A 25,919-nucleotide genomic window follows, 5' to 3' on the forward strand; every position below is an offset into this window, starting at 1 on the left:
CAAAGTTTTCGTTCCAGCAATAAATGTAAAAGAAAATAACTGAAATTAAACGTAACTGACAACTTTTCAGTAGCAATAGTTGTTCTCCCTAAGCCTTAGGCCTGATGTATTTTTTAGATTAAAACACTGCTTTATTAAAATTTTCATTACACCCTAACTGCATTTCATTTGTTATAGTTTGACCACCGACCACCTCAAACTCGATCCATACCATATAGCTATATGCAATTATTCAAAGACTTACAGTTAGTAATACACATTGTGTTGATTTTTGGTTTGTTTTGTTTTAGTTTAACGTCTCACGATTATGCTAAGGCGGCTAAAGGAGACGTGGAGTTACTAATCATATTGGAACCCGAAAAACTTCGGTCATGGAACATTACCGCCACCGGGAATCGAACTCGGGACCATGCGAACCAAAATCAAGCGTACTAGCCTTTACAGCAAATGGGGGTTCTTACATTGTGTTGATTCAAATAATTGAGTCAGTGTTGCCAGATCCGAAGATCAAAAAATAGTGTGTGTGTGCTCCAAAAGTAGAGGATATGAACTATTTGTAGCTCAAATATATAGAAATGAATTATTTGGCAACTAGTGACTGGTACTAATGAAATAATGTTTAAAATAGACCGAAAAATGTGATGGACATATCGCAAGACAAAATTATGATCGATAGACGAAAACAATTTTAGATTGGATATCACATGACAAAAACAGCCTAGGAAATGACCGCATACAAGAAATTGTGACAAAATCACGAACCACTGGGGAGTAACCTGGGAAAGAATTACCGAAGATAGATAGTTGTAGAGAAAACTTGGGAAGACTTCATCCAGCAGTGGATTGATAATGCTTGATTATGATGATGGTGATGATTTTATATCGAGATCTCAGAGGCAAACTAAACCAAGTCATAATTTCATAATTTTACAGAAGCGAAAAACCGGTTTCTTAACTAAGATCTATAATACTGTTTTTCAAACTATACTAAGTAGTTACAAAGTAGTAAGATGGCTTTAGACTTACATTATTACACCACTAGAAAGAACATAGTCTATTTTTAAAAAAGTATTCTAACTGAATTTGACCAAAAACATAGTCTACCACGAATGTTCATATATATATATATATATATATATATATATATATATATATATATATATATATATATATATATATAGTGTATAAATTTACTAGGTAAGGTAGGGTAAAATTGGATCCAAAATTTAACGAGTCATACAGTGAAGAAAAAAATATATTTTTGACTATTTAATACTTCATGTTGCTGCAAAACTACGAAAAATGAATGCAAAAGAAAACTAGAAAGTTAAGAATCACTTGTTTTGGCGAGAGAGAGAAAATAGATACAGCTAGCTCGAATTATCTATATACTTATATAATATGTATGTTCATGTTTCGCAAGTAATTTTCAATCAATATAAAATTTCAACCTAATGAACGCACGATTGGTTTTCTCGAATAAAGATCACATGCACCGCTAAAAGCTCAGGAATAAGCTTAATCTATGTTACGGCAGTGAATATACGTATGCGCATGTAATGCATTACAACTTTAGGAACTTGTATAAGAAACAGAATGTACTTAAATTTAGACGTGTACTATGCGAAACATCTGACTTTGCCCCTAACTTGTTTCGTGATGCAACCCAAGGCCACACATAGCAAAGATGAGTGCCGTAGCTCCCACCACAAAGTTCAGGAATTTCGTGTTATAAGGTGTCAATTAAACACGTAGATGTGAAACGGTAATAAAGCATTTGATCAATTTTAAACAAAAAATATTGTAGTAATAATTTACCCTATTTGTTCAGATAATGAACGTTATATTATGTTTTTAAAATGACAGTCAAAACAGAATGTATTGGATAATAAATGAGAAATTGTAAAATTTCAATTTCGGTACGATTAAATACATTCATGCTGCTATGTGTTGCGTTATCCGTTAGAATGTATTGAATAATTCTTATTCTAAGGAAGGAAAGAAACTACTCTATAGCACTGAAGTTAATTTAATAGAGTTTAATTGTATAGGCAGTGCTAAGGCCATATGAGAAAGTCTTTTGCTGAAAGTGAAATATGGGTTACTATTAGAATTTTATCCCAGATATGATATACCCACTGATGATTGGAACTGGAACACACGCATGGAAGGCATCAGCGCTATCAAATTAGCTCTGAAGAAGTACATCATACTATAATTCTAAGTCAAGAATAAGGCCAAAAATAAGAAGCAGAAACGACAGACTTTACAATAATAATACTTTTACAATTTTAGTTTCACCTATTTATTTCGAGACTTTCGAGACGAGACCGAGACGAGACCGAGATTTGGCCCTCGAGACCGAGACCGAGATCGAGACAAGCATTTGTTGACCGAGACGAGACCGAGACCGAGACGGCGATTTTTGACTCGAGACGAGACCGAGACCGAGACAGCTATTTTTAAACCAAGACGAGACCGAGACTGTACAAAGTCTCGTCTCGTCTCGTCTCGATACCATCCATACTTTTACAGTACACCGAAGGGGAGGGGGAGGGGAGATATATGTAAAAAAAAAGGAAGAAATAAAAGTGACTGTCTTTGTGACTTTATTACGCTTAAATCACCCATCTTAACCACCGATCTTAATCAAATTTTCAACAGAGATGAAGTTCAGGCTTGGGGTGGTTTTTATCATATCACTTTAACTGTAGAACTTAGGGGAGGGGAGGGGAGGGGAGGGGACAGATATACAAAAACAAATAAAACTTAATAACTCTTGAACGACCCGACCAATATTGATCAAACTTTCAACATAGATAAAGTTCGGGCGTGGGATGTTTTCTTCATTTCACTTTTACAGTGCAACGAAGGAAGGGGGAAGATATATGTAAAAAAAAAAAAAAAAGTAAAAATAAAAGTGACTCTCTGTGACTTCATCACGCTTAAACTACCCGACCGATCTTTAAAAAAATTAACATAGATGAGGTTCGGACCTGAGGTGGTTTTTATCATATCACTTTAACGGTAGAACTTAGGGGAGGGGGAGGGGAGAAATCTATAAAAATAAATTAAACTTAATAACTCTTGAACCACCAGACCAATCTTGATCAAACATTCAACATAGATAGGGTTCGGGCCTGGGATGTTTTCGTCATTTCCCTTTTACGGTGCAACCTAGGGAAGGGGGAGGGAGGAGATATATAAAAATCAATTTATATAAGACTGAAAGTTACTATTTTTGTAACTTAATAACCCTTGAACTAGCCGACCGATCTCAATGAAATTTTCAAGATACATGAGGTTCGGATCTGAAAACATGTGCAATTCCACTTTAACGGTAGATCCTCGGCGAGGGTGAGGGGAAGGGGACGTATAAATAAAAACTAATAAAACCTGTAACTTTTGAACCACCCAACCAATCTCGATCATATTTTCAACATATATGAGGGTCGGGCCTTGGGAGTTTTTATCGTTTCACTTTGACGAGCCAACGTAGTGGAGGTTGAGGGGAAGATATATGTAAAAAAAAAAAAATAAAATAAAATAAAATAAAATAAAATAAAATAAAAATGACTATCTTTGTGACTTCATCACTCTTGAACCACCCGACCGATCTCAATCAAATTTTCAACATACATAAGTTTAGGGGCAGGGATTGCTTTAGGCTATTCAGTGTGACGATGCAACGTAGGGGAGGGGAGGGAGAGAGAAATTTCAAAATGATTAAAAATGACCGATATTAGTGTTTAATCCATAGTTTTCGGGGCCGATGAGAGAAACAGTGACACTCTGATGCTGTTTTAAATCCAAGTTCAGCCCTGATGTTGGGGAGGGGGAGGGTACTACGTAGGGAAGGGGGATAAACATTTAAAAATGATCGAAAATGACTAATATTAGTGTCCAATCCATAGTTGTAGGAGTAGCTGATATTAACAATGACAATTCTGATGCCGTGTGTCGCAGCAAGCAGGAGGGGAAAGGGGAGCTATATATATAATAATGATAGAAAATGACCAATATTAGTGTCTAATCCATAGTTTTCGGGATCATTAAGATGAACAGTGACATTTCCGATACGGTTTAAATCTAAAATCAGCCCCGCCACTTGGGGGAAGGGAAGAAAGAGATATATAAAAATGATCGAAAATGGCCACTATCAGTGTCGAATTTATAGTTTTCTGGATACCTTAGATGAACAGTGGTACTTTCGATCCCGTTTAAATCCAAATTCAATCCCACAACTTGGGGGATGGGGAGGAAGAGATATTTTAAAATCATCGATAATAACCGATATTAGTGCAATGGTCAAAAATGACAGATACTACTGTTGAATCTATAGTTCTTGCGGTCTCCGAAATGAACAGTGACACCTCTGATACTGTTTAAGTCCATTTTCAGCCCTGACACCTGGGGGATGAGGAGGGATGATATACATTAACATGATCCAAAAATGAGCAATATTAGTGTACATTTAAATTATTTATTTCAACCCAGCGAAACGGGTAATATATGCTAGTATATAATTAAAATTCTATTGCGCCAATTTCAGTGTAAAATTTTGTCTCCTAAAAATCTCATGGGCGTAACCTGCACCCTGAAACCTATACCCTATGGACATCCCTGGTATTGTGGGCACATACCGGTACCAAAAGGGTTTGTGTCAATCGCGATGTGTGATTCAGTTTGCGATAATCGGAATCGTATAACTTCTTGTATTTTCTTTATCTTCTTTTTGTGTGTGTGTTTGTGCTGCTGTGCTGTACGTAGAATTTTGTGAAGACTTCTAGTACAGAATGATTCCCCCAGTTTCAATCCTCCTTTAAGTAGTAGCCCTCAGTGTTGAAAAGAGACGTTAAGTTACAACCAATAGAACTAGTTAAAACAATAATTTAAGCGTCACAATCAACCAATTCTTCGTAAGACAAGCACTGTACCAAACGATTTGGAATATTGGTTTCTGTTTCCCCTGGATATGTGATTCGGTAACTGCATTGGGAGGAATCTGAAAAAGACATCGGGCCTTATGCAGAGTTGTTCTGACAAGTGACTAGTACCATACGAAAGAGTTCGACTAATATGTTTCCTGCAGTAGTCAGGCCTTTAGTATGAGCTAATCATACATCAAAACGACTCTGCATAAGGCGGATTGTGTCAGTGATGCCAATTTAGCCTATTTTTGGCTAAATCTAGCCTATTTAAAGAGGCATTTAGCCACACGAATCTACGAAATGCTTAGAGTCTTAAACAGGGGTGCCCACAAGGGGGGCTATGACGCAAACTGCGTCATTGAAATATTTGGGGGGTAAAAACCTATATAAATATCTTTGAGGGGTGTAAAAATTAATCGAAAAGTTTTTTCATGGAAGAACACCTACGGATAGACAATTGAGGGGGGTGCGTCATGGATATAAGGGGGGGTGGGCACCACTGTCTTAAATATAGCTTATTTTAAGAAACTCTTTTGCCATTTTGGTCTTTTTTATTAACCGTTAAATTAATCTTAAAATTCCTTTTTTCTTTGAAAATCAAGTGAATTTTTTTAAAAAATAAGCCTATTTGTCACAATCGTTTAAATTGATTTCTCTTGACTGAGGTTTTTTTTTTATTACACAGCAACCCATTGTTTCATATTCTTCTTTTTATTCTCTCTCCACCCATATATTTTCAATTAGCCTACTAACAATACTTATCGACTCAGAAAGAATTTTAATGTCGCTCCCTTAACAGCCCCGTTTGCTATTGAGCTCCTTCGTGGCTAAGCGGTTAGCGAACACGCCTTTGGCGTGGGAGACCCGGGTTCGATTCCCGGCGGGAGTTCATGTGGTTCGGACTCCATGTTAATCAGTAGGTCCACGTCTCATATAGCCTCGCTGCTGAACGGGACGCTAAACTAAAATCAGCTATTTTTTAATTATTGCTATTTTTTAATTATTTTAATTTTCGTATTGCGTTGCACGCATGAGAGTTTTCTACTACAAATTTAGTAAATTATTCGGTTCTTCAAGTCAAAGAGATTGTATTAGTTTACTTATCTAATTAGCTTGAAAATACTCAATGCAATCATGACGATTCGTGTGGGTGTTCGGAGGAATTAGAAGTGTTGTAAGGACTGTGACCTGGCAAAGGAAGTAGTACTGAAAATTGAGACAATGGCAATCTGGACAATCAAACCACAATCCAACGATGATGCATCCAGTTCCAGTGCATCATCCCACTGAAAGTCTTCGATGATGACTTATTTTAATGCAATTGATATTTCTGACTGTTGACTTTCACAAATCAGATGAGTTGTTGGTGGATTTTATTGTAATTTAAATTCATTTATGTTGGTTGTTAGTCTTCAGTAAATAAAATTCAACATTTAATTGTACTATAACTTACTTATAATCTTACATACAACAAAATGGGTTTGAAAAATACAGTATGGATTATTCAAAATCTAGCCATTTTTGCGTAAAACTTATTTCTGAAGGTCATCTAGTCTATTTTCTTCAGAGGTTGTTGGCAACACTGATTGTGTTATGAATGGAATTTACGATTTGTTAACACTGGGAAAACTAACATGGTGGGAAAGTGTGACTGAGTGTATGGTATTGGGGGATCTTCGTGTAATATAGTGTGATATGTTGCAGTATAAATGAATTTTAAGTCCTTTTGATTATTAGGCCATAGGTTAGTATTCAGGTTAACTTAAAATTGCTGCGATATTGCATGCCAACGAATAAACTAAAAGTAAGTATAAGTGTTCCGCTGGCCAGTGTGTATGTTCGTTATTGCAGATTAAGAATCTGGGCACCAATGTGTAGAAGCTATACGGAGAAAATCTATTAAGTAATTCCCAAAGAAATAGTTGTGCATGCCGGATCAATATTAACAGACGAAGCCCATATTCATGAAGAATTAAATGTCGACTAACCTTTTGAAAACGGCCAAGGATTAAAAAAAAAAAAAAAAAAATCGTAGACCTTCACGTTGGTGGCCCTAGTAGCTCTGCTAATTGTTACGGAGACATGACCAATACCTTGTTCGAAAGCTTGTGGAGCGCAGATTCCAACGAGGTAACTTTTGTGGCCCCCGTTTCAAACCCGTAGAAGAAGAAAATTATTTTGTTTTCAACTTTTCTGGGACTCAGGCAACCGTGTTCATCATCGTACGCCGGAAAAAAAAATTCTGACAAGTAGTCCAGACATTGAGTGCTATCATATATGGAAAGAAAAGGCGTAGGCGCTATAGCAAGGGAAACAGAAATTTGGAACCTCATACCTCCGATAGTCACCCTGTATAAATTTTTTTGCTATTCCACTGTGGTCGTCTTGTCTTATTTTGGCAACTCTAGCGACGTCCGTAATTGTCCCAGGGACATGAACTATACCTTGTTGGAAAGCGTATGGAACACAGATTCTAATGAGTAAACTTTTGTGCTTCCCTCGTGGCATACCTGTAGAAATAGAAGAAAACAAAACAAAAAAAACTTGGAACACTGGCAACACTGATATGGGCCGTATCCAGGAAACAAACAAACAAACAAACAAAAAAGACTGACGTGTAGGCCAGACGTTGGGTGCAAACATATAAAGAACTGAACGACCTAGGTTTAATATCAAGGGAGAAAAGACTGGGAACCTCGTACTTACAAGTCGCCTTGTTTACTTTTTTTTTTTTTTTTTTTTTTTTGCTATTGGACTGGTCTAGCCTCATTTTGACAACCCTAGCGACGCCTCTAATTGTTCCAGGGACATGAACTATACTTTGTTGGAAAGCGTATGAAACACAGATTCCAACGAGGTAACTTTTGTGCTCCCCGCGGCAAACCCGTAGAAGAATACGAAGAAGAAAATCAAGAAATGAAAAGAAAAGCATTTTTTTTTTTACTTTCTTGGGACCCTGGCAACACTGTTTTGGGACGTACGTTCGGAACGGGGGGGGGGGAGCATAAAAAGTACCTCGTTGGAATCGTTCCATAAACTTTCAAACGAGGTATCGTTCATCTCCCTGGGACAGTTAAGAGCGTCGCTAGGGCTGCCGGCGACCACAATTCATTGAAAAACATATATAAGGTGGCACATAATTATGAAGTTAAGATTTTCTTCGGCCTATGTTTAGCAGAAGGGGTCCAGCACTTTTCTCTAAAAAATGCTACAATTTTGGTAATTTCTGTTCATATTAGGTTAGTTTAGGGTAGGTTATGTTAATTTAGGTAAGCTTAGGTTAGGTTCGGTTAGTTTATGTTATATTAGTGTATGGGTCCAGCATCTTTTCCAAAGAATGATAGAATTTCGCTTATTTCTACTAATAGTAGGTTGGTTTAGGTTAGTTCTGGTTAGCTTAGGTTACTTTAGGTTAGGTTAGATTTGGTTACGTTCTGGTACGTCTAAGCACTTGCATCATTCATTTCTCCTGTAAATTTTCTGTTTTTTACGTGCTTCTGGACTCCTTGTACTAAACATACTGCTTTTCTTCTCCTTTGCTATTAAATCTATACCCTTATTATATATATATATATATATATATATATATATATATGATTGCACCCAATGTCTGTCCTACATGTAAACATATTTTTTCTTGTGCGGGGCAAAGATTAGTGTTGCCAGTCCCAGAAATGTCAAAAAAAAAAAACATGTATTTTTCACTTTCTTCTTCTTCCGCCGTTTGGACCAGACGGACTCAAAAGGTACCTCGTTGGAATCTTTGTTCCATAAAGTTTCGAACGAGGTATCGTTCATGCCCCTGGGCAAGTAGGGACGTTGCTAGAGCTACCAACACGAGACTAGACCACAGTCTCTAACAAAGAATATACAGGGTACCAAAGAATAGTCGGTACGAGGTTCCGTATTTTTATCTGCCTTGCTATTGGACCTATACTCTTTCTTTCTTTATATGATTTCATCCAATGTCTGGCCTAAATGTCAATTTTTTTTCTGCGTACGACAAAGAACAGAGGTGCAGAAGCCCAAGAAGGTCAGATATGTGGGTTTCCTTTGTTTAGAAACAATACACTGAAAAAAGGGTAAATTCAATTCTCCCTCATTCAACCCCTCGCAAGCCCAAGAGCCATATACAGGGTATCACTAGTTAGTATGTTCCTTTATCTCTTTAGACTGAAATAGTATGACGTTACATCCTTCTCGTTGCCATGGTGATCGCCATTTTATTTTTTAAACAAGTAGCCTAAATACCTAAAGAACATATGTGCAAAACGAAAACAGTGATGAAATATTTCGGAACTGCAAACATTAGAGTGGAACAAATACTTAAGTTTCTTTTTAAATATTTATAATGATTGAAACTGAAAAAAAAAAAAAGGCTAGAAAAAGTAATTAGAAAAGAAATATGATAAATAATGTTACGTGCATGACAAGCATTGACACTGAAATTAGCGAGTTCACATGTCTTGTGAAATTTTCCCTCTGATGTATATATAGAGAATTCTATATTTTGAGGTTAGATTAAACCTTAAAGTCTACTCACCCTGTTCATAATAAGATATTAACTTGAAATAATTCCGGAAAATTTTTGATTCAGTAATATGAGTATGATATAGTATTGCAAATTTGAAGAGGATTATTGTTTAAAGTTGTTTAAAATATATACTGAACCATTCATAATTTGATGTGTAATTATTGTACGTTTTCTAAATGTTTTCTTTTTTAAAAAAAAGTTGATAGAGAATATAAGAAAATATGTTACCTATATCCAATGATGGTCTGGATTGAATATTTCTAAAGGCTAGCCTTTTCTTTCTCTTGTAATGTATACTTAGAAATAATATTGTGCACTCCCATTATAAAGACTATGTAGGCATTAGAAATGTAACTGCCCCAATAGAATTAACATTATTCTAAAAGACTCTTTTCTTTTTAAAAAAATCATATATTTTTACAGCTTTCTCTGTGCCGACAGTTTGTCAATCTATACGTTAGGGAGTTTATATTGCGTATAATTGCTTCCTATGGTGGATTACATGATAATTGTGCTTACATTAACTATTCGATTTCTACCTTATTACTTAGGGATGTGGAGCTTTAAGAAATAAGCTCTTTAGCTCCATTAGGGGGGGCGCGGTGGCTCAGTGGTAGAGCGTTCACCTCTGGTGCTTGGGGTCCCGGGTTCGATCCCAGCCCCCGCCAAGTGAACTTTGTGGTGGACAAACACCGTGCTCGTGGGTTTTCTCGGGGTTCTCCCGTTTCCTCCCACTTTCTCCATTCCACCATTTCACTCATCTCTCATAATCACCGTCTCCTTTAGCCTAACCGGCATAAGCGTGGGACGTAAAACTTAAAGATTTCATTTAGCTCCATTAGCTTCACGCGTTTGTATAGAAAAAAACATGGCGGTCACCATGGTAAAGGGAAGGAAATGACGACATCACTATTCCAGTCTATTGATATCATTTTTATGCTTGGAGCTCCTTTGGGGGGTATGCCCCTCAAATGGAGAGTAGGGGAGGGGAAACTAAAAATACCCAACTTTCCCCGACGGTACTCCCCATATGAATGAATGAAATGCACATTATTTCTGAAGAGATTGTAATAAATTGAGTTGTTACTGTCAATGCATCTTTGTATTCTGTGTTGCACAATGTCACGGATAAAACAACAGGTAATTATGATAAGCACAATTGTATTGAGGACGACCGGTAGTCATTAATATAATTAAGTATTACCTGTCTTCTCAAAACGTTGCAATATGGTACTACACTACGGCTTAGAGACACGACACGTTTCTCTTAAAAACGTGGGTGGAGATCACTAACCAAATACCGAATTTACCTATGATTTCCTTACCGTACGGCAAGAATCATCATCTTCGGAACATTCCTACAACACTCAGCTCCGCACCACCCTTGACCCAATCAAAAGATTGACACCTAAATCATCTCTCCAGGTTAATTAGGAGCCGGGATACAGAGGTTGAAACTGCTGTCTATGTATAAGAGACAGCCGTCCTCTAAAGGCTAACAGTAGGGAATTCTTGTTATTATTCAGTTCAAAATCTCGTGTCGTCGTGAATTCTGTCGACGAATTTGAAGCTTCAAATATATAAAACGATAATCATGCTTATTGTTCTGTATGGTTGCAAAACATGGTCGCTTACTCTAACGGAAGAACGTAGACTGAGAGTATTTGAGAACAAGATCCTGAGACGAATATTCGGACCAAAGACAGGGTTCCTACTGCCAGGGAAAATAGTGCAGGTCACAGAAACGCAAGGGAAAGGATGCAAATCAGGAAAAGTAAGGGAAATTTTATAAAATATATTTTTTCTAACATTAATTGTACATCAATTTCACCTTAGTCAACCATTATAATGCGTACTTGGTTTTTATTGCTGTACGTATGAGCAATTGATTACTATTTGTCTCTATAGAATAAATGTTCTCATATGTCAATATTCATCGTTATTTATTCCTTATTTATATGTCAACATTATCATCACACCTGTTATGAAAGTCGGAATTTCCTGCCAAAGGTCAGGAAAAGTTAGGGAAATAGATTTTTCGAGCTCCATAGAAACCCTGCAAGAGGAACGGGAACGGGAAATGGCTGAAACTTCATAACGAGGAACTACATAATTTATACGGTTTACCAAACATTATTAGGGTCATCGAGTCTAGGAGGCTCAGGTGGACAGGTCATGTAGCCAGAGTAAAAGAATATAGAAACACTTTCAAAGTCTTAACTGGAAGACCACTCGGACTATTAGGAAGACCTGAGCGCAGATGGGAAGACAATATTAAAGGAGCAGTTCGACTTACAAATGCATTTTTTACAAATTATTTCCATTTGTAGAATTGAAAATTATAAAAGGAATGGTGTTTATTTAATCGCTATACGTTTAGTCGTTAGCGAATAACAGAGGGAAAAAAGATTTTGTGATGACATCATACGTGGTTAAACAGCGAGAATAGGCTTCCATACACAGTGCCAAGCATTTCCTTTGTGAGAGGTGCGGTGGCACGTTCTAAAGTGCGATTTCCTTTCCGAGAACTGATTGCGAAGATTTAGAAATGTCATCTGCTTGTAGAAAATGATAATATGTGATGGTGGACTGCACATAAGTTTTTATAATATTATGAAACGTAGTTTTTCCTACAAAGCTTAGGTTCAGCGTTTCACAAAAGGAACTAAAATTTCGAAACCAATACCATGTAAATAGATGGCGGACGAGGTTGCTACAACACCTAAGTACTTTTTCTTTAATCATGCTTCCGATTCCCAAACATAAGTATGTTCATTTTCACATTTTGTTGCAAATTTTAACGCTGATCCTATAATTTTGTGCTAAAAGGTATGTACAGGAGCGCGACATATGTGGTAAAAATGAAATAGTATCTGTAAAGTTTGTCAGAATACGAAAAATACTTTACTGGTTAAATTTGTTTTATTCGCATCGCTCTCCGTGGAACAACTCTCGTCACCCGTTTCATCATTGTCACTTGATACAGAAAAATTAAACAAAATCAATGTCCTGAGAAAGGTTGTCATCGTCACTTATTCCTTTTACGAGCCGGTATATTTCACTCCCCAATTCACATTGCATAACAGTTGTATTTACATTTATTTCTAAAGCAGTACCGTCACAATCATGAGTGACGCCGTTGCTATTACCTTCTAATGTATCGTCTCGACTACAAGCGTCAATTGCGTCTTGTACGATATTTTTACGTTGGTAACTGGACATAAATCAGCGCTTATTCAATGGCTTGGATTCTAAGCCTTTCAGAAATATACCTGGAACAACATTCTTTCTCATTTTGCGTGTAAATAATTCTCCTGGCATTAGCTTTTCTTTCAGTAAACATGACTGCTCGTGCTCGGACTCTTCAAGATGTTTGGAACAAACACGAGTGTTTTCATTTGGTACAAAATTTTTTCCTATCGATTTTCTTGAGCCATAATTTATATCGATCTGGTGATTTCTCATGACTTGGAAACATAATAATAATAATAATAATAATAATAAATAAGAAATAAAAAAATCCTCCGATTCAATCGCACAAGAATTACAACTGAAAACAGCACGAGTTAGGCATTTTTGCCTCAATTCACATACACAGCACGCGATCTTCTAACACGTGTTTTCTACTTCGCACCAGTGTTTCTTTCAGAAAATATGTTCCAGGGGGAGCACACTTAGTATTCGGAGGGGCACATTATTTACACATAGTAGTATTATATTTATTATATTATAGACGTATTATTTTGATACCTTCCGGGGGGCACTCTCAGAGCTCCGGGAGACAGTGCCACCACCAAAAGCATGCCTTGAAGAAACACTGCTTCGCACAACACTACGTAATTACTGCTCTCTACTCTTTTTTATACTAATGCTGTAGGAAAAACAACTAACAAAAACGTCCCTCAAGAATTCAACACAAAGCAAGACTGCTAACGAACCCAAAGCACAATCTATTAAATCCACTGCACTATTAAAGGTTTATCAGCTGCGCACATAGGAGTGGTTGCTGACTCACATTGAGTACCTCGCATAGCCCACGAGTGACGTCAGCATTTGCGATTCATCAAAAATAAATGCCTATATAAGCTGAACGAGACGGCCTATCAAGATTTGAAAAAATACCTGTCTCTTATTTTTTGTTACTCATTCTATTGCACCAAACTTGTTTTTAACTCGAACTGCTCCTTTAAGATAGATATCCCAGAAATAGGAATACAAAGTAGAAACTGGATCCAGTTGGCTAAAGATAGAAGTCAGTGGAGAGCTTCTGTGAACGCGGCATTGAATCTCCGGGTTCCATAGGCCATAGAGTGAGTGAGTTAGCACCGAGGAATAGGTGAGAAGAGTATCAAAACTGTTTATGACTTTCGGATATTTTAAGGCTGTTGCTACCTCTTTGTCAAGTCGAGTTTTCCCCTATCTAATAACATTGGAACTTTTTTCGAATTTTTCTCAGTAAGCAATGAACAAATCATTACAAAAATTTGCATGGAGTCAGGTCAATAATAAAGGATTCCTTATATGAGCTTATAATTTTACTAAAAGCCTCCAATTAAGTTATTCATTCCCCCCTTTTTTTATCATGTGAAGATTCGCAACAACGCATTGACGACACTCGGTTCTCTCTTCTAGCAGGTTGCGGAGGGTTACTTTGAGGTTGAACATTGTCCACAGCTGCGAGGGGACCCTTTTCAAGAATGACATATTTATGGCATTTCAGTGAGGAGGCGTAGGAGTACGTTTTCTTTGCTGAAAGCAGAAAAAAGAAATAAAAACAATGAGAACAAATCCATTCTTCTTTTACATTAGCTTTTCCCCCGTTCATGGATAGACAGTTGTAAGCAATTAGAAGCGAATTGTCTCTATTGAATAAAGATACTTTTAGTGTATACGAAAGCGAATATCACTTTATTATTATAACTTTTTTGAATAAAGTGGCATACAAAACATATAAAAATAATACTAAGGCCATAATATGCGTGGCTTTGAAAAATGTGCAGAATTTGTGAAGTTCCCACATGAAAGTCGGAAAAATACATAAACCTTCCATTATTTCCATTTCCTCCCTTTTCTCTGTAACATCAAAACAAGAAACCCCTTTGCCATTTTCGTCTTCAGCACCCTTATCCAATAATGTCTGCTTATGTCTCCGTTACACAATACCTACTAAAGTTTGGAGAATAGTGTAATTTTTAGATTCACCCTTTTCTCCGCGATAATTCAAAACAAAAACTAATCTTGCTTTTTCAGTGCTATTTTCGTGTTTAGCACTCTAAAATTGTCCAAAAATGGTTATTCATAACTCCATTAGAAAATCTATATTGAACAACCTTATTTACTAAAGCGTTTCTAGGAGCAGATTTTTATGTATAGTCACTATATCTGTATCCGGTAACTGTTCTTTGTCTTTTCTTTCCACCTGAAACAAATTTCAAATGCATTATCATCATATTTCATGCATAATATAAATTACTGCATATGTATAAATAACTGCCTTTGCAGTTATAGTCACAACTTCGTATACTATTTTAAAAGAAAAAAAAAATGTTCCGCACTTTTATACTAATTAAACTCCAAGAAACTTAATGGAAACTACCACAGATTTCATATTACAGAAATAAAACTGTTAATTTGCCCACATCTCTAAGTACGTTGGGTAAGGTTACCATACATTAGCATTTTTATAGACATTTCCGCATTTTGAGAGTTAAAATTTCATCCACATACATTTCCTGACCAAATTGGTTCGTTGTCTTGAACATGGCTAAATCTAGTCACACCGGGACTCTACTTCTTACTATTGTGTTTAGTATAAGCTTTCCGCATATTACCCAGGTAAGGAGGGGAGTACACGTAGAAGTATGCTCACATTTTGACATTTCAGAATATGGTAACCCTAAAATTGGCCATTTGCCCAACTTGACCTTAGTTTTGTAGAAGTTTCATTTTCTCATTGATCAAGACATGCATTACATGCTACCGTGTAAATTGATTATCTATCTATCTTGGAATTCGGCCGCATTGAAGCAGTCTCATTTTCGGGTGTTCCTTACCTTTGGGCTCCTATTTACGTTTATATTGGGCACACGGTATAATATTTTCTTCATCTCTTAAAAACCTTGTACGGGAAGAACATCTATTACTGTTGTTTTCAAAGGTCAATAAATCAAAGGTAGAAAGAGGGAAAAGCTGCTCATTAAAACTAATTCTCCCAAAAATACGAGAGACGCTAGTAGTGTTCCTTGGTTTCTATGTCAACTGTAAGTGATTTTTGAACATAACGTTACCAATATTATACGACATTGCAAATAATTTTGTATTCCAGTTGAAATGGATTTATTGAGCTTTAGATAACCTATTATTTTCTTATTGGAAGACAATTCCGTCTGGAAAACTCAGGAAATTTATAACAAATAAGGGCCAGTTCATATTGCAAAACGAAATAAAAAAAATTAACAGCATAGCTCCTTGTTGGTTATCTATCAAAAGTTTAAATGTTTCACAATAGGGATCGCTGCTTTACGTACTTTGCTACTTAGATGGTGTTTCGAATTTTCCTTGAACCAGAGATCTTATTTGCATGTAGCGTTATACGCGGAAGAAATGAAACTTTGAAAAAAGGATGTACCATAGTTGTGATTTCTGGGTAATAGCATGTTATATACTTGCCACGTTCAAATTATCCGCAACGGGCTTCCTTGTACTTAAGCAGAAAGTTTACCCTAACTGTATTCATAAATAACACTCGAAACAAGCTATAAACGGCACTAGCTAGGGATGCGCACGAGTCGAGACATGTCTCGAATCTCGACTCGAATTCAAGTCGAGACACACTTTGTAAAATTCGAGACGAGTCGAGACAAACTTATTTCTTGACTCGAATTTTCGATTCGAGACACTAGTCGAGTCTAGACTGCTCGTAAAAATCTCGACTCGACTCTAATGTCTCGAAAATTTTTCTATAATTTGTAATATTATTTTGAAGAAAGTATTCACTCAGAAACAGTTTTGAAACCAATTTCTGGGAGCATCCATGTGTCTAGTGGAGCTCGAGCAAGGCACCACAACGGCCCAGGCGTCACACTGTTTGCAGACTACGTACACCACTTCATGACGACCATGTTTCCCAACGGTAGTGGCATTTTTCGACAAGATAATGCACCATGCCACAAAGCCTTGAGTGGGATAAAGTGGTTCGAGTTCCAAGTGATGTGCTAGCCGCCCAACTCGCCGGATCTGAACCCAATCGAACACATCTGGGATGTGATTGAACGTGACTTCAGAGCGCATCACCCCTTCCCCGGAATTTACGGGAATCAGGTGAGCTGTGTGCATATGTGGTACCAACTCTCTCCAGCGATCTACCAAGGATCATTGCGTCCATACCAAGACGTGTCGCCGTTGTTATCCGTGCCAAAGGTGGACATACTGACAATTAGGTAGATAGTCATAATGTTCTCGCTGATGTGTGTGTATATTTTAACTTTTATATTTTTTTGTCTCGACTCGAATTTCATTAATGTTGTAGCTTGATGAAACAGTATTCCATCACATATTTTTATACTCATGCGAAAATGTTTTAGTTGAATAAGTATGACGTTGACAAGCGGGTATACTTCAATAAAAAGTAAGGCCTGTATTTTAAAATGAAGCATCAAAAGATAATGTATAAAATTAAAATTATTCTGTTAATAATATATGTTGTACTATTTGTATAATACTGTATGTGTTGTAACCATATCTGAAATTTCACTTCCACCGTTTGGAAATAAATATTCCATGTTTAGAATGCGTAAGTTTAAAGGTTATTATTATCAGGTTACACTATATCCTGTAACCAAGAAATAAATCCCTATTCATATTTCATATAGAAAATGATATTTGTATCTACATTAAAAGTACCTATTTCATTATGTATAGATGTCTTTCTTGTGTAATAAAAGAATCCCTGATACTACAGTTCACTTTCTCCTACAAATGCGCTCTGTAAGAAGGGTAATGTGTGGTCATTTTCTCAATTTCCCAATTGATTCGCGATACTGAATCAAAACCGAAAAATTTGTCATCACTAGGAATAGAATTCAACAACATTCACGCTAAGAACAAATTTGTGTAACAAAAGGGGGCTTATTTCTAAATTTTCTTCGCATGTGATAAAAAAATGATTACTATTTAGCATAAAAATTCTATAATAGTATTCAGAGTTGTTAAAGCGATACATATTATAATTATTAGTCCAAAATGCTATCTTAACTGGTTTACCTGTTTCCGTGAGGTTACAAAAGTGAAAGAGCGCTAGTGTATTCAATGTGAAAACCCACCTGGTGTCGGCACGAAAACAATGAATTGATTTTAACGTAACTTTCAGCAGCGAGGCTATATGAAACGAGACTACTGATTAACGTGGATTCCGAACCACATGAGCTCCCGCCGGGAATCCAATAAGGATCTCCCACGCTAAAGGCGGCAGGGAAACGAGCATTACCGGCAAGGGAGAACCGATGTGGTGACCTCACATTTTAACTAGGTTACTAGTGTCAAAGCCGCACCGAGATTCCCTGCTCGTTACAGGCTCTTGTTCCATGGATTCCCTATAATAATAATAATAATAATAATAATAATAATAATAATAATAATAATAATAATAATAATAATAATAATAATAATAATAATAATTATTATTATTATTATTATTATTATTATTATTATTATTATTATTATTATTATTATTATTATTATTTCACACAGGAGATTGATCTGGTATCACAGCCGTCTGTTAATTTATATTTGTATAACCAATCACTAAATCTAACAAGGGACATCACCCAATTGTCCGGCTCCGATTTCAATGAAATTTTTATTGCTGATAAAGGACATGTATTCATTACTTGTGATGACAGAAATTTTTGCCATGGTGCATGTTTTCTATTTTTTAATAATTTTTAAAGGTTGTGATGTGGTTAATAGAGTTTACTGCAGAAGTCTCCTACTACCCTCTGTAAACGGAGTGTTAATGAAAGAACAACCATGTAGATACGTATAGGGCCTAGGGGGAAGTCGTATGGTACGTATGACCTTGACGGCAGCCATCTTGAAATCCGTCATTTTGAATTAAGGTCAAGTTTTTTAAATGGGAATAGGGTAATGTGATACATAATTTCGGGCTAGAATTTAATCAGGAAGACAATGGTGAAGTTAGTTTTAAGATGCGCTCATTTTGTGAAAAGTTACAGGCATATTAATTGTTTATACTTATTGTGCATATATGTGCGTAAGTCCCTTATCTCCGCTTCTAACCCGCGTATTAATGATAATAAGTGGATAAAGGTTTCGGTAATACATATTATGCCTAGAGGGAAGTGATACGTTAAGGGTATCATTAACGGCAGCCATCTTGAAATCCGCCATTTTGAATTAAAGTGAAGCTTTGAAAATTGAAATCCATAGCATGTGGCACCAAATTTTAATAGCACATTTTCCCCAAAAACCAATGGTATGCTTATTTTTGTTCTATAGTTAATCAGTATGAATTTATGACTCTTCTAATGTGCACGAAACGTCCATTATTCGATCTTTCAAACTGGCAAAACTCCTAATTTTCATCGCATGTTTTAAGATTCCAACTGGCACTTTGCAATTGTTTCCATGGCTCATGTTTTCTAAATTTATTACATTTTTTAAGAGTTGCGATTTGTCAGTTCATGAATAGTGTGGGATAAGCATCCAGCAATCTTTCTGAATTTTGAAGACTTGCCATGTAATTATTAATTTCCTAGGGAGTGTAATTATTTATTTTAACCCAGAGTACATGAGGAACCTATGGACCTATGTGTTGTAAAGAAATACAAATGAAATTATAAAAAAAAAAAATTATCATGAAATGTAGCCTACATGTTGCGCAAACGACAAAGAGTATTTTTTTTTTATTTTAAATAAATACAACTTTACAACTTTAAAGGAACAGCAGCAATGATAGAAAATATCAAAGAGACATAATATGATTGTTCCCAACGCACTGTTTGTACCGTGAACAAAATATGAAAACAGGTAACTGGTTTATAAAGAGGTGTAACTTAATCGAGTTCCCGATCAATACTGATTATAAATCTTACAAACATGAACCATCGACAACAATCGCTAGAAAACGAATGACTTTTTTGTCTGACTAGCTAAAATATTGCCATAGAAAATAAATAAATAAATAAATATACAATAAACAAATAAATATAAAACAAAACAAAAGACCATTGATCTACACAACAATCATATTTTGTTTTCTTTTTTGAACTGAATTTTCAACTTATTTCTCGTCTCATCTACTATTCATTACAAGCTACGTCTCCGGTATTACCTGAATGCAAGGTTGGCGTTCTTTCGTTCTGCGATGATTCATGTCAATAAACGAGTTTTTGAAGGGCAGGTATAGGAAATAAATATTAAATAATTACATTACCTACATGGCAAGTCTTCAAAATTCAGAAAGATTGCTGGATGCTTATCCCACACTATTCATGAACTGACAAATCACAACTCTTAAAAAATGTAATAAATTTAGAAAACATGAGCCATTGAAACAATTGCAAAGTGCCAGTTGGAATCTTAAAACATGCGGTGAAAATTAGGAGTGTTGCCAGTTTGAAAGATCGAATAATGGACGTTTCGTGCACATTAGAAGAGTCATAAATTCATACTGGTTAACTATAGAACAAAAATAAGCATATCATTGGCTTTTGGGGAAAATGTACTATTAAAATTTGGTGCCACATGCTATGGTTTTCAGTTTTCAAAGCTTCACTTTAATTCAAAATGGCGGATTTCAAGATGGCTGCCGTCAATGATACCCTTAACGTATCACTTTCCTCTAGGCATAATATGTATTACCGAAACCTTTATCCACTTATTATCATTAATACGCGGGTTAGAAGCGGAGATAAGGGACTTACGCACATATATGCACAATAAGTATAAACAATTAATATGCCTGTAACTTTTCACAAAATGAGCGCATCTTAAAACTAACTTCACCATTGTCTTCCTGATTAAATTCTAGCCCGAAATTATGTATCATATTTTACCCTATTCCCATTTAAAAAACTTGACCTTAATTCAAAATGACGGATTTCAAGATGGCTGCCGTCAAGGTCATACGTACCATACGACTTCCCCCTAGGCCCTATACGTATCTACATGGTTGTTCTTTCATTAACACTCCGTTTACAAAGGGTAGTAAGGGACTTTTGCAGTAATCTCTATTAACCACATCACAACCATTAAAAATTATTAAAAAATAGAAAACATGCACCATGGCAAAAATTTCTGTCATCACAAATAATGAATACATGTCCTCTATCAGCAATAAAAATTTCATTGAAGTCGGAGCCGGACAATTGGGTGATGTCCCTTGTAAGACTTTGAAATACACGAGATGCAAGAGGCACCTTGCTAAGTTTGAAAGTAACCACAAAAACTTCTAATAAGACTGGACGAATATACTAAAAGCAATAGGTTCAGCAAAGAAAATAAAGAGCGCCCACTCTTCCTGAGTGCCATAAATCTGTCCTTGAAAAAGGCGACAGGGCTAGAAACATTCATTCCGCAGATGCGTTATGGACAGAGTTTTAAAACCTGTTTTAAATGGCTAGCCCGAATTTATCGCACGCTGCTAACACAAACAGGAAGAAAGAGAGATCGCACTGTTGCAAATCTTTACATGTAAAAAAAGGGGGGAATGAATAACTTAATTGGAGGCTTTTAGTAAAATTATAAGCTCATATAAGGAATCCTTTATTATTGACCTGACTCCATGCAAATTTTTGTAGGGATTTGTTCATTGCTTACTGAGAAAAATTCGAAAAAAGTTCCAATGTTATTAGATAGGGGAAAACTCGACTTGAAAAAGAGGTAGCAACAGCCTTAAGAATTAGAATTTTCATTTACTGTACTTCATAATTATTTTTGTTCGCAGAACATTGTTAGGTACAAAATCGTACCTCATCGTTTCAGTTGTGCGATTATAAAACAGGAGATAAACTTCCAGTACTTTGGAGACATATGTATTACCTTCAACTGGGATAATAAGGATAATAATAAAGCACTAAAACTTCAATAGATAAAGAAAATATTTGCATATTCACCTCCATAGATTCTTGTTTACAGATAATGGCATGTGCTAAACCCTGTTGCCGTACGTTCTTCTAAAGTGGTGTTCCGTTTATCAAACAGGCAGAAAAACCTAGCCACACTAACATTACTTCAAGTGACGAAAGACATCAGGATGTAATTCCATCTGGAGCGATGGAGTAGAAAACGTAAATATAATTTTCATCTGCACAACATATCTTGTTTTCTCCTTTTTCATTTAGCTTTCAGTTAGGTTCATAGTTTACCTTATTTATTTCAGTCTGAGAAAATCGACATTTACAGAAGTATTGGAAGGTTTTCTTCTACATCTTAGTGTCGTAGAGAAGATACAGAAGTCGCGACTTTACTTTGTTTGTAGGTTCTGAGGATTTTATTTTTATTTATTTATTTATTTTTGTATTTTTGCTGCTAAACTGGCAGCAATACCAAGAAAATAAATAATAATAAAAAAAAATGTTTGTCAGAATGGGAAAATTGGAAAATAGCTAGACAAGTATAATGTATGAACACTAAAACTTTATAATTGGTGGCTTCTTGTAATGTCAAAACCTGCAAAGTGTTTGTTTCTCTTCTGTTATTAAGCTCCTTCGTGGCTAAGCGGTTAGCGTACGCGCCTTTGGCGGGAAGACCCGGGTTCGATTCCCGGCGAGAGCTCAGGTGGTTTGGATTCCACGCTAATCAGTAGGTCCACGTCTCATATAGCCTTGCTGCTGAACGGGACGTTAAACTCAAAATCAACTCAACTCTCTTCTATTATTGCCGGCAGCGGTGAAAATGTCGGTGATGATACTAACTTTCACCCAAAGTGTTTATATTTTACATTTCTCCAGTTTTCAGTTTTTCTTAAAATTCCTGTTTAACCTTGTTTGTCAAAATAAATAAATAAATAAAATAAAATAAGATTAAAGTTACTTTTTTGTATTTAACACTGAAATCCGTCAGACTGTGAGCTATTGCTATTCGTGTCTCTATCACAAAATTTTCAACAAACTTTTGAAAAAAATAGTAATATAATAAATTATATTCCGACTCGTATCTTAAAACAAAATAAGTAATGTCTAGGGTAATTAACTTAATAAACAGGTTTATAACTCATGATCTTATCTACATATGAAATCATAACATATGAGTTACCTCTATTAAAAGTTTATTTAGAAAGAGTTGATAATTCCATGAAATATCTTTCTTTAAAAGTGTATGAGTACCTGTTGGGTATTCTCTTCTCTAATTCCTTAATTTTTCTCTAGTTTTAGTAAACTTTATTAAGCTAAGATTTCTCTAATTATGTGCCTGTGGCGGACAAAAAGGTTAGCCCTCACTAAAAGCGTCCTCTGTCAACCTTAACTGATAGAGGGCATTGACTCACTACATCAAAAGCCATGGCCTACGACCCTATTTCGTGCACTCCCTTAAATAGGAGATGCACTAGAAGGATATCTATCTAAATACTTATTATAGGGATAGATAGGAAAGGAGAATGAGTTCGCCTTATAGTAGCGAAAGATCCTTAAATAGATCTGGCAGGTAAAGGTTAGATAAGAACCATACTCTCTGAAATAGATGTGATTCAAAAAAAAAAAAAAAAAAACCTAAAAACTCTTATCAGTAGCCTCTCACGAGTCCACTTCGAGGGATCGAAACCGGGAATCTGTGTTCAGGGTGTTCATAAAAACCTAATGTGTCCTGAAGAGGAACAAATTACTTTATAACCGACCAAAGCCGTATAGAGCTTCAGTTTTGAACACGTACTCAAAAATTCTAATATCAGGGAATTGCTAGTCTAAATGCCATATCCACCTAAATATGGAATGTAGCATTTCAAGAATCAAATCCTGTCCCTATTCTACAGGGCCTAATTCCCTAGCAAAAATCTATTTATTGAATCTGTATAAGAATTGCTTTTCTATATCCCTTTTCACAGGACCTCATTTTAGTCCAAGAAAGAAGTCCCTTTAAAATGAAAACCTACTAGAAGATAGAACCTAATTTAGCTCATGCCTTCTACCGGGAACCCTTTTAAGACTCGGAGAACCTAACGAGTCCAAGCAAGACCTCCGTAATACTCCCCCTCATTTACTTGAAGACCTAATATTCTCTTACGGGGAGAAAAAAGTTCCCACTCGGCTCACCGAGTCGAGTCCATCCTATAGACTGTAGTCTTGGGGAAGACTGTTCGAAGTCTCCCCCAAGACTGACGGTTGACGGTCAACTGACCCCTTCCCTGTAAAAATCTTCCGTTTATATAGGAAAGCTATAGAATCATAAGCTATATAGAAAAAACGAGCCGTGGGGAGGAGGGTTTTACCAGAAAGAAGCTTTCTCTGAATGTTTTGAAACTGACTGTTATTCTCTGAAACAGAGTTGCTATCTAACTATTCTTTTTACTAGAGGTATTTTTTTATCTAATAGCTGAAAATAGAAATAATATAAATATACATAGTAAATACAACAATTACATTTACATACAATTAATAATAATAATAATCACCCAATGCCCAGATCTGGATTTCTTAACCTAATAGTAATAATAACTTAAAATATAAAAATGCAATACCAATATACAGATATAAAACAATATATATATTAAAAGCATTATTTAAACATAAAAACCTGCAAGTGTTTCAAAAGTGTCACTTGCAACCTTCCTTTTTGTGTTATATTCTTGATACTAAAGCTTTTCTATTTAAAGTGTGCCCCTGGTGGCACAGTGGTCGATGTATGTTTTCCCGTACCTCTCTCGAAAGACGTAGGATAAGTTGCTTTGGCTGAGATCCTTCAATAGTTGGATGTGCACAGTTTTGTCAAATTGACGAGCATCGCTGTGCACTCCCTTGGTAGCTATTCTAAATAGCCTACGATCTTCTCTCGCCAAGACCAAATGACTGAATGACAAATTGGTAACACAGCCGAGGTCATACACTTCTTTCTCCAAAGCAAAATGAAGGTTTACTGTGCAAGAGGATAGTGAGGGTGGAGCTGAAATATGTTTGACCTGTTTTCCGAGGGCACACTTGAAATAGAAGAACCTTACCACCAATATGGCAATGAAAACTTGCCAATAAATCTTAACACCTACGAAGGGGATCAAAATTGGTATTGTTTTTAGACGTTTGATTTTATGAGGCATTCCGGATAGCAAGGACGAACTCGAACATCGGGTCATTTTTTCTTGTTTAGCAATACTACTACTACTACTACCACCACCACCACCACGGGCCTGTCCGGTTGCAATGATGTGAACAGACTTTGCGGGAGGTGGCTGAAATTCACCTCAGATATAGAAGAGACTATGTAAGTTCTGTATTCCAAAAGCAAATTGTTTTAAAATGGATGGAACATAGCCAAAACGTTCGAAATCTTAACCTTAATGTAAATGGAAAATCAATGAAAAACAAATAATTCCTCCACTTATCTCAAAAATAAAAGAGGAAGATGGCTGAAATTCAGCTCAAATGTAGAAGAAACTATATAGAGTGTAAATTCCAAAAGCAAATTGTCCCAAAATGGTTGGAACATAGTAAACAATCACGAAACATAAAATCAATGGAAAATCAATGAAACAAATGAAGACACTGTCGAAAATCAAGTAGTTTGAGTAAAATCAATAATAATAATCAAGTGTGTGCATCTTCTGCGACTACCCAGGGCGTCCCACGCAGAGGTTACGTGCTTGAAATATTACATGTGGATTTGGAATCTCCAGACTAATTTAGCACGCAACGTGACTTTTGACCTGATCCCTTGACACAGTCTGGTCCTTACAGCAAACCAGATAGGCCATTTAGTACTCATAACTAATTAATAGAGAAATATTTTGTTGAGTTCGCCGTTAGTACCCGGAAACCTCCCATATGTTTTGATAATTAATTTCCAAAAGGCAGTATTTACATATTACGTTGGTTTTTGTCTTTTTTTTTTTTATTACCAGTAACGTTAATAATCTACTTTGTTTCCAGGTTGTTCGTGAGCATTTCTCAGAATGGCTGATTCAGACAAAATGCCAAGGATAGATGCGACGAGGGACAATGTGAAGCCTTCTGATTTGGAGTACATGAAGATAATCGAGAAGAAAAACTTTGAACGGGTGATGAAACTGAAAAAGCTACGACGTAACAATGTTATCACCGGATCCCTTCTCGGTGCTAGTGTCTTAGGAATATATTTCTATTCAATATTTGCAGTGAAACAAGAGAGATTTTTAGACGATTTTGAGGAACCTGCTCTGGAAGAGAAGAAGAACTAAAATTAAATTGAACCGTGTTGTAGTGCTGTATTGTTTGTTAATTGTTTATTTCTACCTTTTTTTTCTTTCT

General features: G+C 36.0%; 1 protein-coding gene across 2 annotated transcripts; it reads left to right on the top strand.

The window, feature by feature from the left end:
- The first annotated feature begins 6,519 nt into the window (after positions 1 to 6,519).
- Positions 6,520 to 25,849, top strand: Ccdc56 (Coiled-coil domain containing 56). 2 transcript variants are annotated; one of them, XM_081746215.1, is made up of 2 exons: positions 6,520 to 6,675; positions 25,563 to 25,849. In XM_081746215.1, exon 2 carries the CDS (start codon positions 25,586 to 25,588, stop codon positions 25,847 to 25,849), a length of 264 nt encoding a protein of 87 aa, XP_081602341.1. In that variant the 5' UTR covers positions 6,520 to 6,675; positions 25,563 to 25,585. The 2 variants fall into 2 exon arrangements, with proteins under 2 accessions (XP_081602341.1, XP_081602343.1); XM_081746217.1 differs by having other exon boundaries at positions 6,553 to 6,735.
- Positions 25,850 to 25,919: the final 70 nt, after the last annotated feature.

The sequence above is a fragment of the Thermobia domestica genome, chromosome 18 (assembly GCF_964235325.1).
Source record: "Thermobia domestica chromosome 18, izTheDome1.hap1.1, whole genome shotgun sequence".
NCBI classification, from domain to species: domain Eukaryota; kingdom Metazoa; phylum Arthropoda; class Insecta; order Zygentoma; family Lepismatidae; genus Thermobia; species Thermobia domestica.

Bases quoted from the DNA above. Each gene is read 5' to 3' on its own strand.
- Ccdc56 (XM_081746215.1), top strand. From the start codon at position 25,586: ATGGCTGATTCAGACAAAATGCCAAGGATAGATGCGACGAGGGACAAT.